This window comes from Vicugna pacos, chromosome 6, assembly GCF_048564905.1.
Source record: "Vicugna pacos chromosome 6, VicPac4, whole genome shotgun sequence".
NCBI classification, from domain to species: Eukaryota; Metazoa; Chordata; class Mammalia; order Artiodactyla; family Camelidae; genus Vicugna; species Vicugna pacos.
In genome coordinates, this window is record NC_132992.1 from 84,462,786 (window position 1) to 84,487,504 (window position 24,719).

General features: G+C 38.7%; 1 protein-coding gene across 1 annotated transcript in view; it reads right to left on the reverse strand.

The window, feature by feature from the left end:
* The window catches only part of CATSPERB (cation channel sperm associated auxiliary subunit beta), a 101,107-nt gene that overhangs the window by 12,388 nt on the left and 64,000 nt on the right, over positions 1 to 24,719 (reverse strand). Inside the window, exons 16-19 of the mRNA XM_072963623.1 lie at positions 20,543 to 20,697; positions 18,054 to 18,208; positions 6,754 to 6,944; positions 4,294 to 4,632 (exon numbers count right to left, since the gene is read on the reverse strand). Of these exons, the coding sequence (XP_072819724.1) occupies positions 4,294 to 4,632; positions 6,754 to 6,944; positions 18,054 to 18,208; positions 20,543 to 20,697 (840 nt within the window). The remainder of the gene's footprint in view (positions 1 to 4,293; positions 4,633 to 6,753; positions 6,945 to 18,053; positions 18,209 to 20,542; positions 20,698 to 24,719) is intronic.

Below are 24,719 nucleotides of genomic sequence, written 5' to 3' on the forward strand. Positions count from 1 at the left end.
ACGCTTAGTTACCATGCTGTGTATAACATCCTCAGTACTTACTTATTTTACAACTGGAACTTTGTACCCTTTGATCAACATCTGCCCATTTTCTTCCCTCCTCAATCCTTGGCAACCAGCATTCTATATTTATATGAGTTAGACTTTTCTCTCAGATTCCATGTATAAGTGAGATCATATATGATTCATTTTCTCTGTGTGCTTTATTTCACTTAGCATAATGTCTTCCGGGTTCATCCATGTTGATGCAAATGGCAGGATTTCCTTCTTTTTAAATAATATTTCATTGTGTATATATACCACATTTTTTGAAATAATTAATTAATTATTTTAAATAGAGGTACTGAGTATTGAACCGAGGACCTTGTGCATGCTAACCATGCACTTTACCACAGAGCTATTACCTCCCCTCCCCCTGACATTTTCTTTATCCATTCATTTGTTGATAGGCACTTAGGTTATTTCCACACCCTGGGTATTGTGAGTAATGCTGCAATGAACATGGAAGTGCAGACATCTCTTCAAAATATCGCTTTTATTTTCTTCAGATATATACCCAGCAGTGGGATTGCTGGACCATATGGTAGTTCTGTTTTTAACTTTTTAAAGAAACGTCTATACTGTTTTTCATAGTGATTGAATCAATATATTCCTACCAACAATGCACAAGGGTTCCCTTTACTTCACATCCTTGCCAGCATTTATTATTTCTTGTTTACTGATAACAGCCATTCTAACCAGTGTGAGGGTGACATCTCATTATAGTTCTGATTTGTATTTCCTTGATGATTAGTGATGTTAAATATTTTTTCATGTACCTGTTGGCTATTTGTATATCTTCTTTGCAAACATGTCTATTCAAGTCCTTTGTACATTTTTAATTGTATCATTTGATTATTTGTTTGTTATATGAGTTCCTCTTATATTATGTTAACCCCTAATCAGATATATAGTTTGCAAATATTTTCTCCCATTCCATAAACTGCCTTTTAATTTTGCTTTGTTTCCTTTGCTATGCAGAAGCTTTTTAGTTTCATATAGTCCTATTTGTTTACTTTTGCTTTTGTTGCCTTTGATTTTGGTGACAATTCAAAAATATCATTGCCAAGAACCATGTCAAAGGGCTTTCCCCCTTTTTTTTTTTTTTAGGAGTTTTATGGTTTCAGGTCTTACATTGAAGTCTTTAATTCATTTAGAGTTAACTTCTGTGAGTAGTGTAAGACAGGGGTCCAGTTTTATTCTTTTGCATATGGCTGTCCAGTTTTCCCAACACCATTTAGTGAAGAGACCATCCTCTCCCTAGTGTGTGTTCTTGGCTCCCCTGCAAAAATTATTTGACTGTGTAGGCACGGGTTTATTTCTCAGCTCTCTATTCTATTCTCTATTCTGTATTGGTTTATGCGTCTCTTTTTATTCCATTACCATAATGTTTTGATTAGTATAACTTTGTGGTATAGTTTGAAATCAGAAAGTGTGTTGCCTCTAGCTTTGTTCTTTTTCAAGATTGCTTTGGCTATGCAAGTTTTTAATGTGATACACCATGTTAATAGAGTGAAAGGTAAAAAGTGTTGATTATCTCAATATTTGTAGAAAAAGCATTTGACAAAATTAAACATCCATTCATGAATAAAACTCTTAACAAATTAGGTAAGAAAGAATGTACCTCAACACAATATAGGCCATATGTGACAAGTCCATAGCTAACATCACACTCATACTCATCATGCACAAAGCTTAAAGCTTTTCCTCTAAGATTAAGAACAAGACAAGGATGCACACTCTCACCACCTCTATTTAACATAGTACTGGAAGCCCTACACAGAACAATTAGGCAAGAAAAAGAAAAGGCTTCCAAATCAGGAAGGAAGAAGTAAAATTGTGTCTGTTTGCAGATGACGTAATCTTATATTTAGAAAACCCTAAAGACTCTACAAATAAAAAAAAACTGTAAGAATAAATAAGTTCGGCAGAGTTGCAGGATACAAAATCAGCGTACAAAAAGTGTTTCTATACACTAACAATGAACTATCTGAAAGAAAAATTAAAATGATCCCATTTGCAATAGCATCAAAAAGAACAAAATATTAGTAATTTAACCGAGGACATAAAAGACCTGTATTCTGAAAACTATAAGATATTGGTGAAAGAAACTGAAGAAGACACAAAGAAGTTGAAAGATATTTCATGTTCATGGACTGGAAGAATTAATATTATTAAAATGTCCATACTGCATAAACCCATCTACAGATCCAGTGTAATTTCTATCAAAATTTCAATGGCATTTTTTTCATAGAAATAGAAAAGAAAACTCTAAAATTCTTATGGAACCACAGATGACTCCACAGTTCTAACAAGCGCCTAAATGATGCTGATGCAGCTGGTTCCCGGACAACACTTTGAGTAGCTTAGACCAGGCTCTTCTTCACAAAGAGGCAACTGAATTTATTTGCTGATTATTATTCTCTTCCTAAAACTGAATGAATATAACTGCACCATTTAACAACTAATTTGTTATATTTTAAAGCTAAAATGATCAGAAAATGTGGCTTTTGTGCTGGAATATAGAAAGGTAACAAAGAAACCGAATTTTAAAAATCCAGAAATGGTCGAAAAGAGAGGTAAATTGCATTGTTTTTAAAAATTGGTGAAGAAAGGATACGTTACTCAATAAGTGATGTCGGAACAACTACCTTCACTACCTACAATACACCAAACCAAAATGTAGATAAATTAAAGAATTCAATGCACAGTTAAAACCATAAAGTAAAAACTCAAAAATTACTTGATGAAAATATGAACAATTAGTCATATAATCAATGAGAAAGGATCCTAAGGGTTTCAGAAAGTTTTTCAGACTATTTAGTCTACAATATTGGTGGAAATAGAAATAGATGTCTCCAATTTTTTCAAAACCTGTAATTTTCATTTTTGTAAGTAGTGTTTGGTTCTGTTTTTCAAGTAAGTCTTTAAAAAATAGTATTTTTGTCCTTTCATTATGGTTCATCTATCTTCTTTTATCTTTTAAGAGTTTTACATACTTCATACTTTACAGTTATTTTTATACTGTTTTTCTGATTTTTCTATTATCCCAAGATTAAAATTTTCTGCTTCCTATGCTTGTTGACTTTCTCTTATGCTGGGTCATTTCTTTTTCTTTTTTTTTTTTCTTTTTTCTCTCTTTTTTTAGGTTTTTATTTAGGGTCATGTCTTTACATGATTTTAAAATTCTTTTTCTTAATTCATGTTCAATAGAGATCAATTTTTCTGTGGAAGTGCATGTTATCTGGTTTATGAAAGCATTCCTACAAAGGGTTTTGTGCTTTCTTATCCTGAAGACCAGGTGTTATAATTATTTCTCACCTTATGATTCTTGTATCTGGTGGGTAACCTCTGGTGTTACATGGTCTTGGGTTTGGGTTTTTTACAGGAAATTCTTTGAGTCCCACGGAGATGGTAATCCCCCTACACCTCCTTCTTGGGTTGTTGGGTAGTGTTTTCCTAACCCCCTCATCACAATTTGATAGTCCTGGCTTTACTTAATGTTCCCAGTTTCAACTTTCTACTACAAGGTAGAAATGACCAAAGGTCCCTATCTCCTGCCAATGTTTGGGCATTAAAACCCACCCCACTGCCTTTACGGCCTATATCTGAGCCTCACAACCTTCCAGGAGCCACACGTTAGCCAACTTCTTTGGCTTTGTGTTCCCTCTTCATTTCTGGTGACAGGATTTTCTTCTTTCTCTCCCTTCCTTCCATCTTTCTCTCCTCACTTTCTAGCTAAGATATTTACTACAATTTTTGTGTTACTTTTTCCAGTATACCAATTCCTCATTACCTTTAGTAAGTTCTATATTACCTTTACAATTAAAAAAAAACCTGGAAAAATGGAGAAAAGTATGAAATTCTATCTTAAAGTCATTTTTTGGGCTTAAAATAAATACTTGAAATCATTGTAATAATACCGAGGTAATCATAACAGTTTTCTTTTCAGAGGGCAGCAAAAATCTAAACTAAAATCCTGTGTAAATTTGGGGTGGTAATTTAACTTCATTTTCCTCATTTGTTAAAAAAAAAGGATTGTAATCTAGCCTTTTAGGGTTGTTATAAACGTTAAGTTTTAAAATGTATGAAAATCATTTAATACAGAACTTCAATAATCAGAAGCTAACATTGTTATTGATAAAATGCCACTACTATGGTATCTAAAGATAAAGGAAATATCAAAGAGTATATTTTACATTCAAGAAAAGCAACAACATCTCCTTTGATATTTCCCAATAAAAATAAACTTACTTTTTGTGTTAGGCATGACCTTAATTTTCAAGGAGTTCGATTTCCCCAGATCAATGTACTTCAGGACATTGAGGGATAGTAAATCATCATGTTTTTGAAACCAGTAATTACACGGTTTTGAATATATGTTCCATGTTCGTCCATTCTTTTGCCCAAAGTTGTATAATAACCAGGAGTCTTTCCAAAAGGTCATATTGTTGGGTACTCTTCCAGGCATGGTAGCAATAGCTAAAGCATTCTCATTATCTAAAATTCTTGTGATCAGGAAGCTGCTGTAACCAGGAATCACCACCGTCTTCTCTACATCTGAATCTTGAAATGAGGAAATAGCACCTGGAGCTAAAATAGGAATGATTTGATATACAATAAAACAGCCAATGTTCTCCAAGTCTGCTGATGAACATACATGATGAATACACTATTTGAGATTTTAAACTATGGTCTTACCAGAGAACACATTTGCCAGATTCCAGGTTATAATTCAAATTATTTTGTAAAAAGTGTATCACAAATATGCCAAGCCCAACCTATAACTTTAATCTTTACGGTGAAACTAGTTCCATAAAATACTCATCAGAAAAAAATTATAGGGCTAAGTAATTATAAGAAAGTTTATTTCTTTACTATAGAACTGCCAAGAACCTTGATAACCTAGACTCTTCATTGTGTTTTTACAAGAGAAGAATAACATAGCCAGTGTTTTTCCCCAGGGCCTAAAGTTCTGTCTATTACATAGCAGATGCTCAGTAAACATTTATTGAATAAATGAATAATTGACTGTTACAGAGATCTTAAAGACTTAGAAGAGGCTCGACCATAATGAACATTATCATGTTATAATGGGAAGGAAAAAAATTCCACAAAGGAGACAAAGAAGAAATGATGGAGAAAATCCATCAGAGAGGATACGAGGCAAGTCAAAAGGAGAGGAAAGCCACACTACTACCCGTTTTGATAGGGCCTGAAGCATGTCAACAACAATACTCACCATGTTCTGAAAAAATACATAGAAGTAGTCAGAAGAGAACCTCATAGTTCCCTTCCTCATGCACACATGCTCTAATCTTTTCCCATTTTCAACAAACCTACAAAACCCCTTTTCCTACGTTCCTGCCAACTACCTCTCAGTTTCTCTCCTCCTCTTGATCATGAAATTTCCTGAAAGAGTTGCCTTTATTCACTAGTGTCAATTCCTCTCCTAATTTTTTGACCTTAACACAATCAGAATTTTGTTTACATCGCTCCATCTATTGAGATGATCATGTGGTTTTAATTCTTCAATTTGTTAACGTGGTGTATCATATTGATTGACTTGCAGATATTGAAAAATCCTTGCATCCCTGGGATAAATCCTGCTTGATCATGGTGTACGATCCTTTTAAAGCACTATTGGAGTCGATTTGCTAGTATTTTATTGAGGATTTTTGCAGCTATATTCATAAGTAATGTTAGTCTGTGATTTTCTTTTTTTGTGTTATCTTTAGTTTTGGTATCAGGGTGACGGTGGCCTCACAGAATGAGTTTGGAAGTGTTTCTTTCACTTTAATTTTTGGGAATAGTTTCAGAAGGATAGGTGTTAACCCTTCTCTAAATGTTTGTTAAAATTTGCCTGTGAAGCCATCTGGTCCTGGACTTTTGTTTTGGGGAGTCTACTAATTACTGATTCGATTTCGGTGCTGGTACTTGGTCTATGTATGTTTTCTACTTCTTCTTGGTTTAGTCTTGGCAAATTGTACCTTTCTAAGAAAGATTGGCCAAAGGCCATCTTGGCCTCCAGTCACTCCTCAGTGACTGGTAAGCCCTCCACTCTTTCTTTCTCCACTTTGATGAATAACAGTCAGCTTATATTTAATATGACTTCTCCCCTGATTATTGGAATAGCCTCTCAGCTGATTCCTCTGCTTTCCCTCTTGACCTCTCTCCATCACTTGCCCAGTCTGTTTTCAACATAGCAGCCAAAGTGATATTGCTAAAACATAAACTAAATGATGTAATTTTCTGTTCAGAACACTCCAATGGCTTGCCATTTTCTCAGAGGAAAATCCAAATCCTTATAATAAACAATACTAACTTCTGCTTGTATCTACCATATAATCTTTTGAAATAGAAATATCCTGCATGACAGTGATTCAGAACTATTTCATTATGTAGGGTAACATCTGCATGGACTTCCTATCTTCTCTCACTTCTCCTGAACACTGTTTATGACAAAAATAGCATCACTGGAAAAAATGATAGGTACTACTATTGATGAAATATCAATGAAGTGATAGCTAGGTTTTACTATATTAGAATTAAAGGATTCCTACAGGAATCTAAGCATATGTAGACTTCTGTAGACTACCAATCAGACTAAATTTTGAAATCTACTATTCTATAAAAGAGCATGAACACTCTTCCCAAAAGATAATTTTTTCATTTTTCCCAGCCATCAGAGATGTATTATATTATTACACTTACTTTGTGATTGAAGAGTAAGTTGATAGGAGAAAATTCCAGTTTGATTAATGTAAAGGGAACCAGACAAACAAGAGCTCTCATGCACTTCCTCTATTCCAAAAGGGTCTATCACTTCTGCAATAACTGAGGACAAAAATCCTTCAGGAGTGTCATGTTGCAATATTTTTTTTATGTAAGCCATTCCAGTTTTCCTAAAAGACAAATCAACACGCATCAGTCAATTTGGATAAAACAGTGGCCTAAATAAGCAAGTTTATGAACATATAGTTTACAAATAAAATATACCATAAATGGCTAACAAATGAAAATTTGAGTAACATTTGTTCAACCTCATTAGTAGTCGATAAAATGTCAATTATAGCAGTGGGATACAATTTTTCACCTATCAAATTAGCAAAGACTTTTTAAAAGACAGGGTTTAGTCGTGGCAGGAACTGAGTGGAGATAAGAATTCATCCACCACTAATGGGATGGTAAAGTGTTACCAGATTCCTAAGAAGCAGTCTGACATTATGCATTAAGAACTCTAACATTATTTTTTCCCCTTTGATTCTATAAATCTACTGAGAGGACTCTCTCCTAAGTTAATAACTTGAAATATAGTGGTAAGAAAAGCTTTCTACACGAAGATGTTCATAATAGCATTATGATGAAAGTTAGAAATAAAAATGCCAACAACAGGAAAATTAAGTAAATGATATATTTGATCCATTTAGACAAAATGCATCTATTAAAATGTCACTTAAGAAGAGTTTTTAACTACATAAGGAAAGTCATCTTATTAGAGTGTCTGAAAGAAGCATGGTGAAAATGCTAAAATGCGTATTAAAAAGGACTTATCAGTAATTCATCAAAATGTTAACAGTCATGATGTCAATTGTCTTCTTTACATTTCACTGTCTTTTAGGAAATTTCTACAATAAGCACGTAGTCTATAATCAAGAAAAACAATGTTAAGCTAGGATTCCACATGCAAAAAAATAAATAAATCTAGACACAGACTTTACACTCTTCACAAAAATGAACTCAAAATAGATTATAGATTTAAATATAAAATGCAAAACTCTAAAACTTCTAGAAGATAACATAGGAGAAGATCTAGATGAACTCAGGTATGGTGATGACTTTTAGGTATAACAGTAAGGACACAACACATGAAATTAAAAATTGACAACTATACTTTATTAAAACTAAAAACTTCTGCTCTGTGAAAGACACTGTCAAGATAATTAGAAGATAAGCCACAGACTGGGACATAATAGCTGTGAAAAATGTATTTGACAAAGGGCTGTTATCCATAATAACCTGTAGGGGAGGAATGAAACCTCTTTTCCCTCGACACTCCTAGATTTTGTGCCTAGGACCCAAGAAATTAAACTGACAAAAGACAGGCTAACAGCAGAAAATGAACAGTTTATTAGTGTGTGTCATGCTTACACAGGGGGAAAACCTCAGTGATGATTAACAGGTGGTTAGAACCTGGGGCTTATATAACATCTTTTTTTTTAACTTTTTTAAAATTTATAATCATTTTACAATGTTGCGTCAAATTCCAGTGTTCAGCACAATTTTTCAGTTATACATGAACATATATATATTCATTGTCACATTTTTTTCTCTGTGAGCTACCATAAGATTTTGTGTATATTTCCCTGTGCTATACAGTATAATCTTGTTTATCTAGTCTACAATTTTGAAATCCCGTCTATCCCTTCCCACCCTCCGCCCCCTTGGCAACCACAAGTCTGTATTCTATGTCTATGAGTCTATTTCTGTTTTGTATTTACGCTTTGTTTTTGTTGTTGTTGTTGCTTTTGTTTTTTAGGTTCCACATATGAGCGATCTCATATGGTATTTTTCTTTCTCTTTCTGGCTTACTTCACTTAGAATGACATTCTCCAGGAGCATTCATGTTGCTGCAAATGGTGTTATGTTGTTGGTTTTTATGATTGGGTAGTATTCCATTGTATAAATATACCACATCTTCCTTATCCAGTCACCTGTTGATGGACATTTAGGCTATTTCCATGTTTTGGCTATTGTAAATAGTGCTGCTATGAACATCGGGTTAATAAAGAACAATAAGACTATAGAGAAGTGAAAACATAAAGGAAAAAGGGCTAAGGCTTTTAGGGGTGGCAAACTGTGGAAAAGTAAATACATATTGGAAACTACTGGAAGATAAGGGTTGTTTTCAGTCATGCCTGTTGTGTAGATTTCTCTTGGTGTCTCTGGACTGGTAAGTCTCCAGCTGTCTCTAGTGATTAAGAATCACCCTGTCCTTCTTGGTAGAGAGGGGGAGGGCAAAGAATTTTTTCATGTGTCTGCTTCTTTTTCAATTACCTTCAGCTAAAAAGAATCTTTATGCCAAAGTGGTTTATTTTGGATTGGCATATGCTAATCCCCTACGATACAAAGAACTCTCAAAACTCAAACAGTAAGAAAACAAACAACTTAGTTAAAAAATGGGCAAAAGAGCTAAATAGACATCTCACCAAAGAAGACATGCAGATGGCAAATAAGGATATGAAAAGGTGTCCATAATCATCACGTAGCATCAGGACACACAAATTAATACAACCATGAGATACCAATACACACTTATTAGGATGGTAAAAGTCCAAAATACTGACACCACCAAATCCTGGTGAGGATGTGGAGCAACAGGAACTTTCATTCATTGCTGGTAGGAATGCAAAATGGTACAGCCAGTTTGGAAGGCAGTTTGGTAGTTTCTTACAAAACTAAACATGCTCTTACCACATGATCCAGCAAAGTCCTTGGTATTTATCCAAATGAGTTAAAAACATACCCCTACACAAAAACCTGAATTAGGATGTTTACAACAGCACAATTATTCAAAACTGCCAAAACTTGGAAGCAACCAAGATGTCCTTCAGTAGGAGAATGGATAAATTAACTGTGGTGCATCCATACAAGGGAATATTATTCAGTGGTAAACAGAAATGAGTTATCAAGTCATGAAAAGACATGGAGGAAGCTTAAACGCCTATTACTAAGTGAAAGAAACCAATTTGAAAATCCTACACACTGTGTGATTCCAACTGTACGACACTGGGAAAAAGGGAAAATAATGAGACCATATAGACGTCAGGGGTTAGGAGGAAGGGAAGAATTGGTGGAGCACAGAGGACTTTTAGGGCAGTGAAACTATTCTGTGTGATACTGTAAGGTAGATAAGTGTCATTACACACTTGTCAAAATCCACAGAATGTACAACACCAAGGGTGAACCCTAATGTAAACCATGGACTTCGGGTGACTGATGAAGTGTCAATATATGTTCATCGATTGTAACAAATGTACCACTGGCGAGTGGGAGGTCAACAGTGAGGGAGTTATGTGTGGAGAGGGGGTATGTAGGAACTCTCTGCACTTCCTGCTTAAATTTGCTGTGAACCTAAAACTGCTCTAAAAATTAAGTTTATTATTGTAATTTAAAAAATTAACCTCTTTGCATATGAAGTCAATTACCAATAGCCAGGCAGACACCTTAATTACCGAAGCTGTCTCCCCACCCCTCCCACCATCAGAGAAGTAAATGAGTCCCTTGTATTCAAGTGTCTAGGATTGCTCTTGGGGATAATCAGGCTCAAGAGGTGAGAAAGCAGCTTATAAAGGAGGGAAGAGGATTTGGGCAATGAAGGATGGGCTTAAAATTAGGAGTCAGTGAGCTCCTGAGGTGAAGCAGAATATCTGCTGAGTGGGGAAAACACTGCAAAAGACAGTTATCAACAAACTTAACTACCTACCTGTGCTAAGCTCCCATCCTAGCACCTTTGCTGCCTCCCCACTCCACTGCCCTCACCCTGTGCCAATGAACCTGCTTTAATAAGCGTTACTACAGCCTGGAATGGTTCCACATCCAAAGGCCACTTTGATTCTTTCTGCTTATTTTATTCAATCCATCAGCTATGTACTTCATACTTTCCAAAACACCCACCTCCCCTGGCATATATGGCCCCACACTTTCCTGGGTTTTCTTCTATCTCAGTGGCTGCTCCCTCCTGGCTGGGGTCTCCTTTTCTGTCCAATCTTTCTTCCTCGAGTGTCCAAGATCTTTTCTTCTCTACCTGCATCCAGAACAACTGTCAAATGCAGAGCTCCTGCTCTGACTTTTTGGGCTGTGAATTCACACATCCATGCAACTGCCAACCTCACAGGGGTACCTAACAGGCACATCAAGCTTAATATTTCTAACCTGGAACTCCCACTTACCCTGCTTAACCCTGCACCCTTCATCTCAGAAAGTAACAGCATTATCCACTCAGCTGTGAATCAAAACCCTAGATAATTCTTGATTGCTCTCTTGTTCATACCCACAACAGGCAATCCATCATCAAATCCTGTCTTTTCTCAAGTGCACCTGCTTTAGGCACCTTCATCTCCCACCAGTATTACTTCAACAGCTCTTCAAGGCTGGAAACTGTGACTCTCACCCAGCAGTCAGAAGTGATCTTTTTGAAAATATAAATTACTTTACTCTCCTATATAAAACTCTCCAGTGGCTTCCCCCAGCACCAAGAATAAGATGTAAACTCACGCAGCCCACAATGCCTTATACGATCTGGCACTGCCTACCTCATTGCTGACCTTTCCACCACTTCATCTCACTCTGCACCATCCACACCAGCCTCCTTCCTGTTTATTAAATGAACCCACATTTTTTCTTGCCTCACTGCATTTGCACTTGTCTTTTGCCAGGAAAGCTCTTCCCTTGGTTCTTTGCTCTTTGTTCTCAGCTGTGTGCTTATCTTTCTCACTCTATCACCGTATTTACTTTCTTCATAGCATTCCTAAGACCTAAAATTATTTTCATTTTTGCTTACCTGTTTATCACCTGTCTCTCTTCATCAGAACATCACTTCCATGTGGGAAAGGACCTTGTCTATCTTACTCACCACTATATTCCTAGTCTTAGCATAAGATTTGACACATAATAATCACTCAATAAATATTCATTGAATGAATGAATAGCTTTACTAAAAATTTTGTGTAACTGTTGATAATGCTTTCTTTCTGAGCAATTTAGTAGCAATGCTGACATTAAGTCATCATTTTTAGGATTTTGTGAAGATTCTTAAGAACAACTGAACTTGTTATGAAATGAGAGCAGCTTTGTCTCAGTACGTCACCATTTGTGGAAGGACTACACTTCCCCTGTTGCCGAGCAGATGCAGTTTTTTACCTAGCAATATATAATCAGTTCCCACGTGGAAAGGATTTTGACTCAGTATCCGAAATCTCATAGGTAGTGTCCCCCAAATCCAAAATCCTTGCTAGTGTTCTGAATCCCTTCTGTTTTATCATTTAACCTTAGTTCTTGACCGTTATTCCTCAAATTCTCTTTTGAATTCCAGGCCTACTGTTTGCCATTTCCACATTGCCTGATTCCTCACCCAATTGTCTGTCTACCTCGAGTACCTGTCTTCTTAAGCACAATATGAGAACCTCAGATTCCATGACGGTAATAAGACAAGATGTAGCTGGATGTGGCCCATGGGAGACAAATGTAGATGTGCTCTACAATGCAATGAGTAAGGTAGTGGACACTGCTCTGGCTCCATTGTCCTTTTGGGTCTATCTCTTAAATATCTCCCAAACCCATCCATTCCTCTCTATTTCTACTATCAATATCTTAGACTAAAACCAACAATTTTTGCTAAGACTACTCATTAAGAAGATGTAACAGTTCTAAACTTATATGTACCTAATAATAGCCTCAAAATATATAAGGCAAAACTGATAGAACTGCAATAAGAAATTGACAAGTCCAATATCATATTAGAAAATTTTAACATAACTCTCTCAATATTATTGATAGATCATGTAGGAAAAAAATCAGTAAGGATACAGAAAATTGGAACATCACAATTAACAAGATTAATCTAACAAATAAATACTAACACTGCACTCAACAATTTATGAAATGTATGAACATATATAATACACAGTGACCAAGATAGGTTTATTGTATGAGTTCAAGTATGGTTCAACATTAAATCCATAATATAATTCATAATATTAAGTAGAAAGTTAGAGGAAAAAAATTCTATAGATTAGCTCAATAGATACAGAAGGAACATTGCAGTTAAAAACAAAAATAAAATACCTCTTAAACTGCAAAAAATTGTCTATAAGTAAAAAAGAGTTAAAAAAAAAACTATGGAAAGGATAATATGTGATGGTGAAAGGTTTAAACAATCTTGCTATAGTCTGAATGTTTGTATCTCTCCAAAATTCTTATGTTGAAAACTGAATGCCCAAGGTGATGGTATTGGGAGGTGAAGCTTTAGGGAACTGATTTAGGTCATGAGGGTGGATTTGTGAATGAGATTAGGACCCTTACCAAAGGGGCTCCAAACAGATCCCCCGCCTCCTTCAACCGTGTGGAGACACAGAGACAAGTTGGCGATCTGCAACGCACAAGCAGGTCCGCACTGGAACTTGACAGTTCTGGCACCTAATCTTGGACTTCCAGCCTTCAGAACTGTGAAGAATACATTTCTGTTGTTTATAAGCCACCCAGTCGATGGGGTTTGATTACACCAGTACGAATGAACTAAGACACCCACTATCTTCATCCCTGTTAATGACTTTCTAGATACTGTAACAGAAAAAGGGTATAATATGCTAAGAAATGTTAAACAAGAAACAAAACAAATTATTTGCAGGTAGAGTGATTATCTACTTAGAAAAAAAATTTACTTCTACTCAGACCCCCCCAAATATATTAAAAGTATTAAAATGATCAAAAGAATTTAGCAAATGTGAAAAATTTAAGGTTACTACACAAAAGTCAATTATAAGACATCTACTTTTGCTTTAGATGCAGAAAGAAGCAATTCAACAAGAAAAAACAAAGCAAAGCAGATAAATTACAAGTCATCACTTCCCTTAAGCCATCAGAGAACTAAGGTCACAAGATAACCAACCAGCCTGGAACCCAGGGGAATAAGTCATTTCCAGGAGAGTATGAACACTGGAATAGTCTCTCTTATGGATTAGTGTGGAATGGAGAAATACAGTGCTGGCTACAAAAGAAGTGAGTAAGAATTAGCTAAAATTGTAAAGAAAAAAAATAATAAAAACTGCCAAAGACCAAGTATGTGCTGGCATGTGGGTTTGGAAATGCTGGGGCAGCTTTCAAAAGGGAATCTGTATTCCCTTGCAAGTTCCTTCCCATGGGCTTCTCTGAAGGCTCAAGAGAGAGACTGGGGCAGGGAATAGACCAGAGAGAGTCCCAGATGGTGGTGCAGGGAGCAAGGGTGTGGGAGATGGGGTGATGGTGGGAGGAACAGAGGATGAAAGGAAATAGGTCTGAAGGATAACCCACTTCCCTGCATCTTCTTTCCTAAGAAGCAGAAGCCTTCAGCCACAGGAGGTTGGGCATTAAACACTCTTGCACACAGGTCTCAAAAGAGGTGACTGGAGGCTGGGGAGGGGGCCCTGGGGGGTGCTGTCACTGAAGCCTTGGCTCTCTCCCTCCCCCTGGTAGCAGAAGCTTTAAGCTACTGGGAGAGAGGCAGCAAAGCCAAGCATCACCAGCGCACAGTCAGACACACTACGGATGAGGAAAGGATGAAATAACAACTCTCTATCCTTATGGAGGGTTGGGAAGCTGTCTCAGGCCTAAGATTCCAAGAGAATAAAATAGAGTTATCTTATTGTAAGAAGAGCCAGGAATCTCCACCCAAGATCTAACTGCAGACAGAAGGCAGAACCTGGCTATCACGAGAGGTAACTTCTATTATTAGGTGCTTTTTTTTTTAAATCTTAATGGAGCATCACAAGCTGAACCTGACATTGAAATGCAAGACCAAAGGCCAAGAAAAACCAGGAAGGGGTGCCAGCCACATGGGTTACCTGGTTAGAGAAATTTAGTGTGACTTTGGGAAGACAAATACAGCAATGAGATAGAAGAGAAACAGAAAGAGATGGATGCACGTATGGAATTATGATACATCATGGGGTGATGCTGCAGATCAGGGGGAAAGAAGAGGCTTGTTTGGACAACTGGCTATCTATATTTAAAGAAAGAAAGAAATCAGATTTCCACGTCAAATTACATGCAACATCAGTCCTAGCTAGACTGAAAACTTAAAAATACAAAGCAAAAGTTTAAAACTACAACATAGGAGACTAGCTAAAGAGATTGTGGTATATTCATGTGAGTGAATTACAGTGCATACATCAGTATGGAGTAATTTAAAAAGCATATAGGATAATTTAAAAAGCAGAGGTTGAATGAAAGAGACAAGTCACAGGAAAAGGCAGACATGGCTAAGAAATACATTTCACAAAACTAAACAATACATTTTGATACATATATATGTGTTAAAGCTATAAAAAATTTTTAGCCAATATTTTATAATAATTTTATATGGAGTACAATCTATAAAATATTGACTCACTATGTTGTACATCTGAAAGTAAAATAAAATTGTTAGTCAACTATACTTCAACTAAAAAACAAATAACCCCACAAAGTCCTTTCCTTCCGTCCCCCTGAGCTAGTCCTGCAGGATATAATACTCTAGACACCTCCTTGTGGAAGTGCCAGATTTCTATGTGGAAATGTTTTAAAATTAGGCTCAAATTTTCCCTCTTTGGTGATCTGATCACAGGGAACTCGGTATGAGGTCACAGATGTGGATTACAGGAGAGGCGGTAAAGCAGGAGCAGGAGGTGTATCTGTCAGTTACAAACCTCCCACTCGTGAAACATACCGGCGCTCTCCAGACCTGCTCATGTGTCATCTTTTTTGATTACTGTTTCCACTTGAGGACAGAGTGCTGCTACACACTCTACCATTTTATGGGTTGATGAGTCAGGGGACGTCTGGTCAATTACAGGCATCTCAGATCATATGTTCATTTGTGCCCCACAGACAGGATTTCAGCCTCTACCGTGGTCCAACAGCAAGCCAGAAACTGTGTTACCGAGTTGAGACCTCTAGGAAGCAGACTCAGGGACAGAGTTAGAGGGTAGGGTGTTTGACTGTGAGTTCTTTGAGATTAACACCCATAGAGGGGAGGTGATGGAGGCAGGACTCAGCAGAGAGAGAAGTGGGGAACTCTGAAGCTAAAATGGCCCTTTAGAGCTGAACTGTGTTAGGCTGAAAAGGCTAGGTCTTTCTGTTTCCACCTTGATCTGTCATTGGATGTGGCCAGCCCTGGGAAGGCTGTGACAGTTGAAGGGTGCCCTCTGAGAGCACTCCTGGGGCTCCTACCAGCACTTCCAGAAACAAGTCTAGAGGCATAGTGCTGGGGGGCAGAAGAGAGGCAGGAAAGAAAAGAATGCTGCCCAGAAGCACTGCTGCAAGTGTACAGGCCTGCAGAGTGGAAGACTTGCAGAGGCCTGGGGGTGATGGGGACAGCTGTCCACCAGTAGACGTGTCACCTTTTCAAAGGAGTCAGATCTCCCTCAGCAGACCCCTTTATCTTACTTCCCTCTCTCACCCAACTCCGGAAGGGGCTGGAAAGCCTTGACTTTTAGGGAGGGAGAATGTAAATGTGAAAATACTGAGAATGAGAAATTCTCCACCTCCCCACACTCTAGGCTCCCCAGGCAGGGTCAGGCCCAAACAGGGGTTGGAAAACAAACTTAAATTGGATAAGAGTTTGAAGTTTCTTAAAACACTGGAGATGAATGGAGTCATGTAGTTATTAGACTGATTCAGACTCTTTAAAAAGCCAAGGAAATATTTACTTATTGTCTCAGAGAAAAGCTATGGGATCTGCCTGATATGTCATCTAGAGCCACAAAGGAAATAGGTCCACAGAGGGATCTGAAGAGACCGGAAGGGGAAAAATAAAGTTGATATCCAGCTGGTTCGGTAAACAAATTACACACAGTTCATCCGGTTAGTCACCTAATTCAAAGCCTTCAGTGCTTCCCCTTCTTGGAATAACATCCACATTCCTTACTGGGGCACAAAAGCCCCCCTGATCTGGTCTTGAATGATTTTTCTCCTTGGTTCACGACACTGAAGTCACTCTGATTTCCTCGGGTTTCTTAAGCACACATCAGGCTCCCGCTGGCCTGGGGCCCTTTTCCACGCTGTTCTCAGGCTGGAACCTTTCCCCCACTCCCCTCCCCCTTTCCTCCTCCTCATTTCATCATAAACATCACTGCCTCTGGGAAACCCTCCAAGATCCTCCAAACAAGGGCTCAATCCCCAGGAAACCACTCTCTCAATGCTCCACGCTCCTCCGTTGCAGACTTACATTAACTATTATTACTTAATGGTCGATGTCCTGTGCTGGAATCCAAGTTCAAGGAGTACATGGGCTCGAACGTCCTTCTCAACCTCTATCACCCCATTTCCCGCACTGTCTTGCGTGCAGTGAGTGTTAAATAACTATTTGTCAACAGAATGAAGGGCTTACCCTGCTTTGCCCCCTGACTACCTAGATACCTGCCTTTGGCCTATTGCCGACCTCATAACTTTCGGTTCCCAAATCCTTGACCTTCCCGGTCAGTTAGTCAGTCACCACACAAGAGATCAAGATACTTTTCTTAGAGACAGAATGTTCTACAATCTTTGTAGGAAAAAACTAATGCCAACGTTTGTTATACTGTGTCTAACCACCATCCTCCAATCCCACCTCTGAGCGAGCTGCGCTGCGGGGTGCGTGGAGTTGCGGCTGTGGGACAGGATATGCACTGACAGCCCAATGCACGTGTAATAAACAGACCTCAGCCTCCTGGAATAGGGCCCAACACATTTGGGATGGGGGAGTCTCTGGTAATCTGAAACCATTCCTTTCCTGGTTGTTAGATCTGAGGGGGGAGTTACAGAATTCGCATTAGTTTTCAAAGAAAGTCTTTAAGCCTTAAGTGTAGCTTGAAGGGTCACTGGCTCTAGCTGGTATTTTCAAAGCAAGCGTTCCTGAGAACTCGGCACACCCTCTGTGCAGTATTTCAGGCAGGATGGCCTCCTCTACGCTAGATGTGCTTGCCTTCAGGCTGTCCTGAGACTGAGCCCTGAAGATCAGCAGTATCCAGTGCAGCCCACACGTTTTCGATGCCCAAGATGACAAACACGCAAGCCTACAGCTTGGCCTGACAGTGCCGACAGACCCGGCCCCACATTTCTAAAACTGGCGCATTGCACAAGGCACCTTGGAGTCCATAAATGTATTTGGCCTTGTGAGGTGTTAAAGGAAAAACTTATCCTATATGATCAAGAAAATTACTCAAAAACGCAGGCTCAAAATTAAGAATTTAGAAACCAGTGTGCCATCTAAGTGAAATGTGAAGCTAGTCAGTCACTACCTGGAGTGGATCACTTTTCCAGCGTGAATGCCGTTGAACTTCTTGTTGTGTATATTTTCCTTAGGTTCATTCTTGGGCACATACGCAAAAAAGATCATCTCATTTAAGGTGATATACTGTGGAGCAAGGGCAGTCTCAAAGCCCATATCAGGAGCCTGGGATATGAAAAGAGAAAATACTGTAGTTCGAACGGCTTTATACTTCAATTATGACAAAATGCGAGTAACAGATTTGCTTCCACTTCACATCAAAACAATGCTGTTTTGCTTATCAATAGGAGGAATATTCCAATGGATTCTGTTTCATCCACGTGTGTGCAAGGGAAAAACGCATTTTTTTCTATCGAGGAGGAAAATCAATTCTGAGGAGTAAAATTCCGTTTACGATTCCTGCGTAGAAGGTGGCGTGGAAGACTTGAGTGTCATGTCGTGTGTGTGGAGTTTAGAGGCGGTGACTCCAGAACTCAATTCTTATTTGGAGTCGTATGTAAGTGGGGGGCTGAGAAGCACCTCTCCACTTGAGCGCTGACGCTCCCAATCTCCCGTGGTGACCCTGCCCAGCGCTGAGGGCTCCCCAGCACTGGTGGCACGTTCTCGCTCCCTCTGGCTCACAAGGCTTTTCCTGGCTGTTGACGTGAGCACCTTTGGCCCACATTTCTGACCCAGGGGTCTTCTTTTCAACAACCCTTCTCTGATCCTGATCCTGTCCAGGTCTGGGCAGTTTGAGGGGCGAGAAGACAGGTGAGGACCATCCCCAAAGGGGATGCTGGAGTTGACCTTGTTGCTGCGACACAAGGAGGGTGGTAGACAGTGCAGACTCGTTAGGGCGCCACCATCAGGCGGTGCCTTCAAGACCCATTTCTCTCATGCCTTTTCCCTTGGTCTCTTAAATCTGGGAGCCCACCAAGTAGGGGAGAGAGTGGGAAACAGACGCTGTGAGAATGTATTGGGACTGAACAGATGGCTTAAGGACTCTTGAAAATTACTGGCAAAGCTTTAAGATTTCTGTAGGACATCCTAGCCTGGGAGTGGCAAGTACATCCCATGAAAAGAACGTGCAAGTCCCAGGAAAGGTGGCGCAGTGACTAACAGGACAGGCCCTGGAATCTGCTGTCTGCTTAGATGCCTCATTCCAGCAACTAACCAGTGGTGGGTGTAATTCTGGGTAAATTCTTTAGCCATGGGTAAAATGAGGAGAAACAGCTGTTAGGAAGGTGAAGTGCTTTGCTAGTGCGTGGCACACAGTCAGAGCCAAATAAGATCCAGGAACTTTCTGTATCCAGAGGGGATGCTTGTATAGTTTGATTTGGGGGAGGGAGGTGATAATGCTGAGTGTGAGTTCCTGGAACTCATCTTGAGTATAAAAACTCCCATTGGCTTAAAAAATTTTTTTTGTCTTTTTATGGGGGGGGCAGAAAATTAGGTTTATTTATTTGTTATTATTATTATTTGTTTTTATTTGATGGAGGTACTGAGGATTGAACCCATGACCTTGTACATGCTAAGCATGTGCTCTACCACTGAGCTATACCCTCCCCCCAGCTTTTGATTTTAATAATTTAAACGTTGACATAAGAGAGCTAAGACATTTTCTACAAATTGTGAAGTTACTGAAAAATTGAGGTAACTGCTTTTTTGGTGAGTGCGACCCTTCTGTTCATGTGGTTTGATGTATTTCTTTGCAGGTTCACACAACAGATCGGCAAATAAGGACACAGGGAGTCACAGGATGGCATCTTACTGTCACTACAAAGTTCCCTGTTACTCTCTACAGGTACTCAGACAGGAGAAGTTAAAACACCACCCTCTGAATCGCAGTCTTGGCCTGGTAATTCGGAAAGATCTAGTAAAACTAGAGTCATCTTTTATTCTGTTTCCTTTAGGCCAAAGGGCAGGTTTTACTAAATCTCAGTCAAAACATCTGTTTGATTCTTCGCTGACATACTAATGAGAACTCTTTATCTTGATCGTGTGCCATGAGGAGTTCTTAGGCATTTGTAACTTCCCAGGTGGGCACATGACACATCAAAACTATCAGGAAAATCTGCATGAAGTAGATGGTAAGTCCTCTATGTCAGCATTAGAAAAGGAAGAAATGAGGGGGCAGGGTTAATATGAAAGAGAAAAGGTAAACAAGTGGGAAAAACAGAACTCACATTTCTTCAAGGTCAACCTTGAGAGGTAGAGCATCAAACTCACCATGAACCTGGGTTGGATCTAGCTTAGAACATCTGGTGGTTTGCTGTGAAAACATTTATATGAAAATATTGTGGATGGAGTTAAATCTCTATATCCCTGGATAGGGCTTGAAAGATTTTGGAGATGTTCCTTGACACATGGAGGTTTTTCCTTTAGTTACGTAGAGCAAAGAGCATTAATAAGGGTTTGTCCCAAGGAAAACACTTTCCCATTTCCCCATTGCTCTGTATATAGAATGTGGCATTTATGTTTAAAACAAGGCGAACTGCTTCAATGCATTGTATCACTGACCTGTCCAAAAATACCTTTAGAATTTCCAGAGCCAGCAAGCGACCCGCCAGCTTCAAAATGATCTGGAGTCAGTTTATGTATGAATCCCATGTGGTCATAGTATAATGTGAAAATTTTATCAGAAATAGATCCAATTTCACTATATCTTCCTAATCCTGTTAGGAAAGAAACAGAAGTCTCTTGACATCGATATGATACTATATAGAGAACCTTTCAAATTATACTTTATGAAAATTCTATTTAAACTAAGAGGTGGGAGAAGGGCTCTGAGACTGTGGAATTAGCAAAATACATGTTAGTCTTTGTTAAATCCCCGGAAAATCGCTCTCAAGCTTCCTTTGATTACAGGACCTGTTTGCTGAAGCAGGTGCAGGACAGACAGAGTGAGGGAATGTTAAGGGATCTTGAGGAAAAGAGCTTAGCATCTCCTGGCAGCGGGTTCTCTTTCTAACACTAAAATCAGGTTCTTGATGGCAGTGAGAAAATAAACCCAGGAGGTCAAGAGGAATTATCTGTAGAGACCACCAGGTCATTAGCCCTATTAGGATTAATATGTTGAATCCAACTTGGTGTCCTCTCTCTCATGTCTTAGGGCAACATATTGAGAGGAACTGGCAGTGCAGCAACTTTCACTTAACCAGACACTGATGCAGAGAAAGAGAGCGCCCCTCCCCCGGATGGAGGATGAAGCCAGACTGCACGCTGAGGTCTCAGGATGAGAAAGGCTCATTTCCACCCTCCTTAGTTAGGCCAGGGTCTCCTGGTCCATTCTCCTGCTCTGACCTCTAACATCGGAGTGCCCCAGGGCTCAGCTCTGAGATCTCTTCTCTCGCTGTCTCTGGAGAGCTCGTCCAGTTTCAGGATTTTAAATTTTATGTGGTTGATTCCCAGGTTTAAACCTCCCATCTCATTCTCTTCCCTGAACTCCAGACTTATCTAACTGCCTCATGACATCGCCAGGTGCATGTCAGCCAAGCATCTCAAATGGAACTTAGCCCAAACTGAACTCCTAGCACTCACACAAACCTCCATACTCAGGCTTTCTCATCTCCAATACGGGCAATTGCATTATTCCTGTTGCTCAGTCCAAAACCTGTGCTGTCGTTCTTAATTCCTTTCTTCCTTTCATACCCTGCATCTAATCCATCAGCAAATCCCATTGACTTTAGCCCCAAAATACATATAGAACTCAGCCCCTTCTCGTCACTCTACTACAATCACCCTGGACAAGCCAATATAGATATGCTTATTTATTATGAGATTTACTATGAGGAATGGGCTCATGCAATTATAGAGGCTGAGAAGTCCTACGATCTTCTGTCTGTAAGGCAGAGAACCAAAGGCCGAAGCACCAGAGGAGCTGATGGTGGAACTCCCAGTTGGAGCCCAAAGGCCTGAGAACGGAGGTGGGGGAGGGGAAGGGATGATGTAAGTCTCAGTCCATGGGCAGGAGAAGACCAACGTCTCAGCTCAAGCGGGCAGGCAGGAAGCAAATGGGATGAATTCCTCTCTTCTCCACCTTTTTGTTCTACTCAGGCCCTCAATGGACTGGAGGATGCCCACCCACACTGGGGAGGCCAGTCTACTTTCCTGAGTCCATGGATTCAAATGCTAATCTCATCCAGAATCACACTCACAGACATACTCAGAAATGATGTTTAATTTGGGCACCCCTTGGCCCAGTTAGGCTGACACGTAAAATTAACTGTTACAGTTGTTAGGGTTCAATTTGCCATATTTCATCTATAAACATAAGACCCCCCCCCCACTTCTAGCACCTTGGAAATTGAGGTGTTTTACAATTGATGTGTCTTACAATCATTGTCCACTAGGGGGCACTTATGCTACAGCAGTCAACTGGCTACACATGCATGTACTTTTGTCTCTGCTCTTTAAACCATCATCATGTTGAGTTTCCTGAATCACTAGTATAATACATGTTGAGTTCTAATGCTACTTAAAGTGTGAAAATATTACATTATAATTTGGTTTTGCAACAAAATTGTGGGTGCAGCAAAGAGGGAAACAAGCAGGGCATATATTTATCTATAAAGCAAACATCACTGGAAGAATTACCACAACACGACATTTTATGGTAGAACAACCCCAAGTTTTTTATAGGACCTAAGGAAGGAAGAAAACCACAAGCAGATGTAACTGAATTATGTTTTACTACCGGGATACATGCAAGATGACTGCCTTATCACACAACAAGCTGGGAAAGTAATGTCAGTATAATCCGTGTGTCACTATGACCTCCTTTAAAACACCGTGTTAAAAGTTTAATTGGAAGAGTTTTCCTTTCTTTGTGTTAATAGAATAAAGTGTATCTTACAATCAGTGAATCTCAGATTTGATGAAATATAGTGTTTACAACATTCTTCTGTTTGTTTTGCATATGAACAACTAGTTGAGTTGGCTCCAAATTCTTAGGTAATATTATTTTTCTCTGAAAGTTCTTTAGAAGAATATGTGATATTCATTGTTGCAGTGGAAAAATCCAAGGCTGGCTTGATTTTTATTTATGCCTTTAAAATTGATTTTTACTTTCTGTTTCAAATAATTCAGAAGTGGTTTTGCTTTTATTATTTGTTTTGCGTTTAGTTTTTAAAAATGTCCTTGCAGCCACTGTGGTAAACAGGATGGAGGTCCCTCAAAAAAACTACAATAGAACTACCATATGATTCAGCAGATTTACTCCTGGGTATATATCCAGGAAAAAAAACACTAATTCAAAAAGATACATGCACCCCTATGTCCATAGCAACAGTATTTACAATAGCCAAGATTTGGAAGCAATCCAATTGCCCATCAACAGACAAATGGATAAAGAAGATGTATACATACATACAATGGAATATTACTCAGCCATAAAAAAGAATGAAACTCTGCCATTAACAGCCATGTGAATAGACCTAGAGAATATCATGTTTAGTAAAATAAGTCAGACAGGGGAAGACAAATACTGTATGATATCACTCATATGTGGAATCTAAAAAATAATACAAGTGAATGTACATGCAAAACAGAAGCAGATTCACAGACACAGAAAACAAACTCATGGTTACTGAAGGGGAAGGGGGTAGAGGCAAATTAGGGGTATGAGATTAAGAGATACAAACTACTCTGTATAAAATAGATAAGCAACAAGGATGTATTGTACAGTACAATGAATTACAGCCGTTATCTTGTAATAACTTTTAATGGAATATGGGCCATAAAAATACTGAATCACTATGTTATACATCTGAAACTAATATAATATAAATCATCTGCATGTCAATAAAAATTTTTTTAAATTAACATCTTAGTATCAATTTGGTTTCCTTTATTCTTCCTACTTTCAGTGTTTATTCATTCATCCATCCATTCATTTTATCAGGGCTACAATGGGCCAGGAAGTGTAGATAAAATAGAGAAACAGAGAGCCTCACTTCTGTTCATCACTAGAAATTCCTACAATTTTCAGTTTCTCAACCTTTAACATTTATATTTCTCATTTTAGATTCCTTCCACTTATTTATTCATTCTACATGTAGACAGGTTTCTATAGTTTATATCTACAATTTGTAATAGCTTATAATTTATATTGTCAATTTAGTTTGGTTTTCTTAAGTCTTATAATTACCGTTTCCAAAGCAATCTTGCTTAGTCTATTTTGATTTTTGGTTCATAATATGTGAGATTTGTTTATTCTCTATTTGCGTATTTACCCCCAGATCCATTCTCAGACGTTCTCTTCCCTGTTCAGGGCACTGGAAGGTCGACCCCTATGAACGTGTGAGCTCTGTTTCCAGGTGGCCTCTGACTGGGTTTGGCTAGTGAAAGGCATTAGCAACAGGTAAGAACAAGGGAAGGAGAGAGAAATCTAGCTAGCTAGCTAGCATCTATTTATCTGCATTACTCCTTTAATCAAAGGGACTGTATGGCTTTCTTCCATTGCTAATCTCTGGATATTTTAATGTTGTTGGTTCCTCTAACTTGTCCACCATTCTTCTGATAAAGGTTCTACAGGTGAAACACTTGAGTGGAATTATGTTTCCTGCCAGGACCATAACTGATACAATATTTTTATCAAAAATGTCCCTACAAAACAGAATATCAAGGCAAGATTGAGACTGAGTTGCTCACATATTTAAGGAATGTAAAGATGACTTCTTATGCTTGCTAAATACTG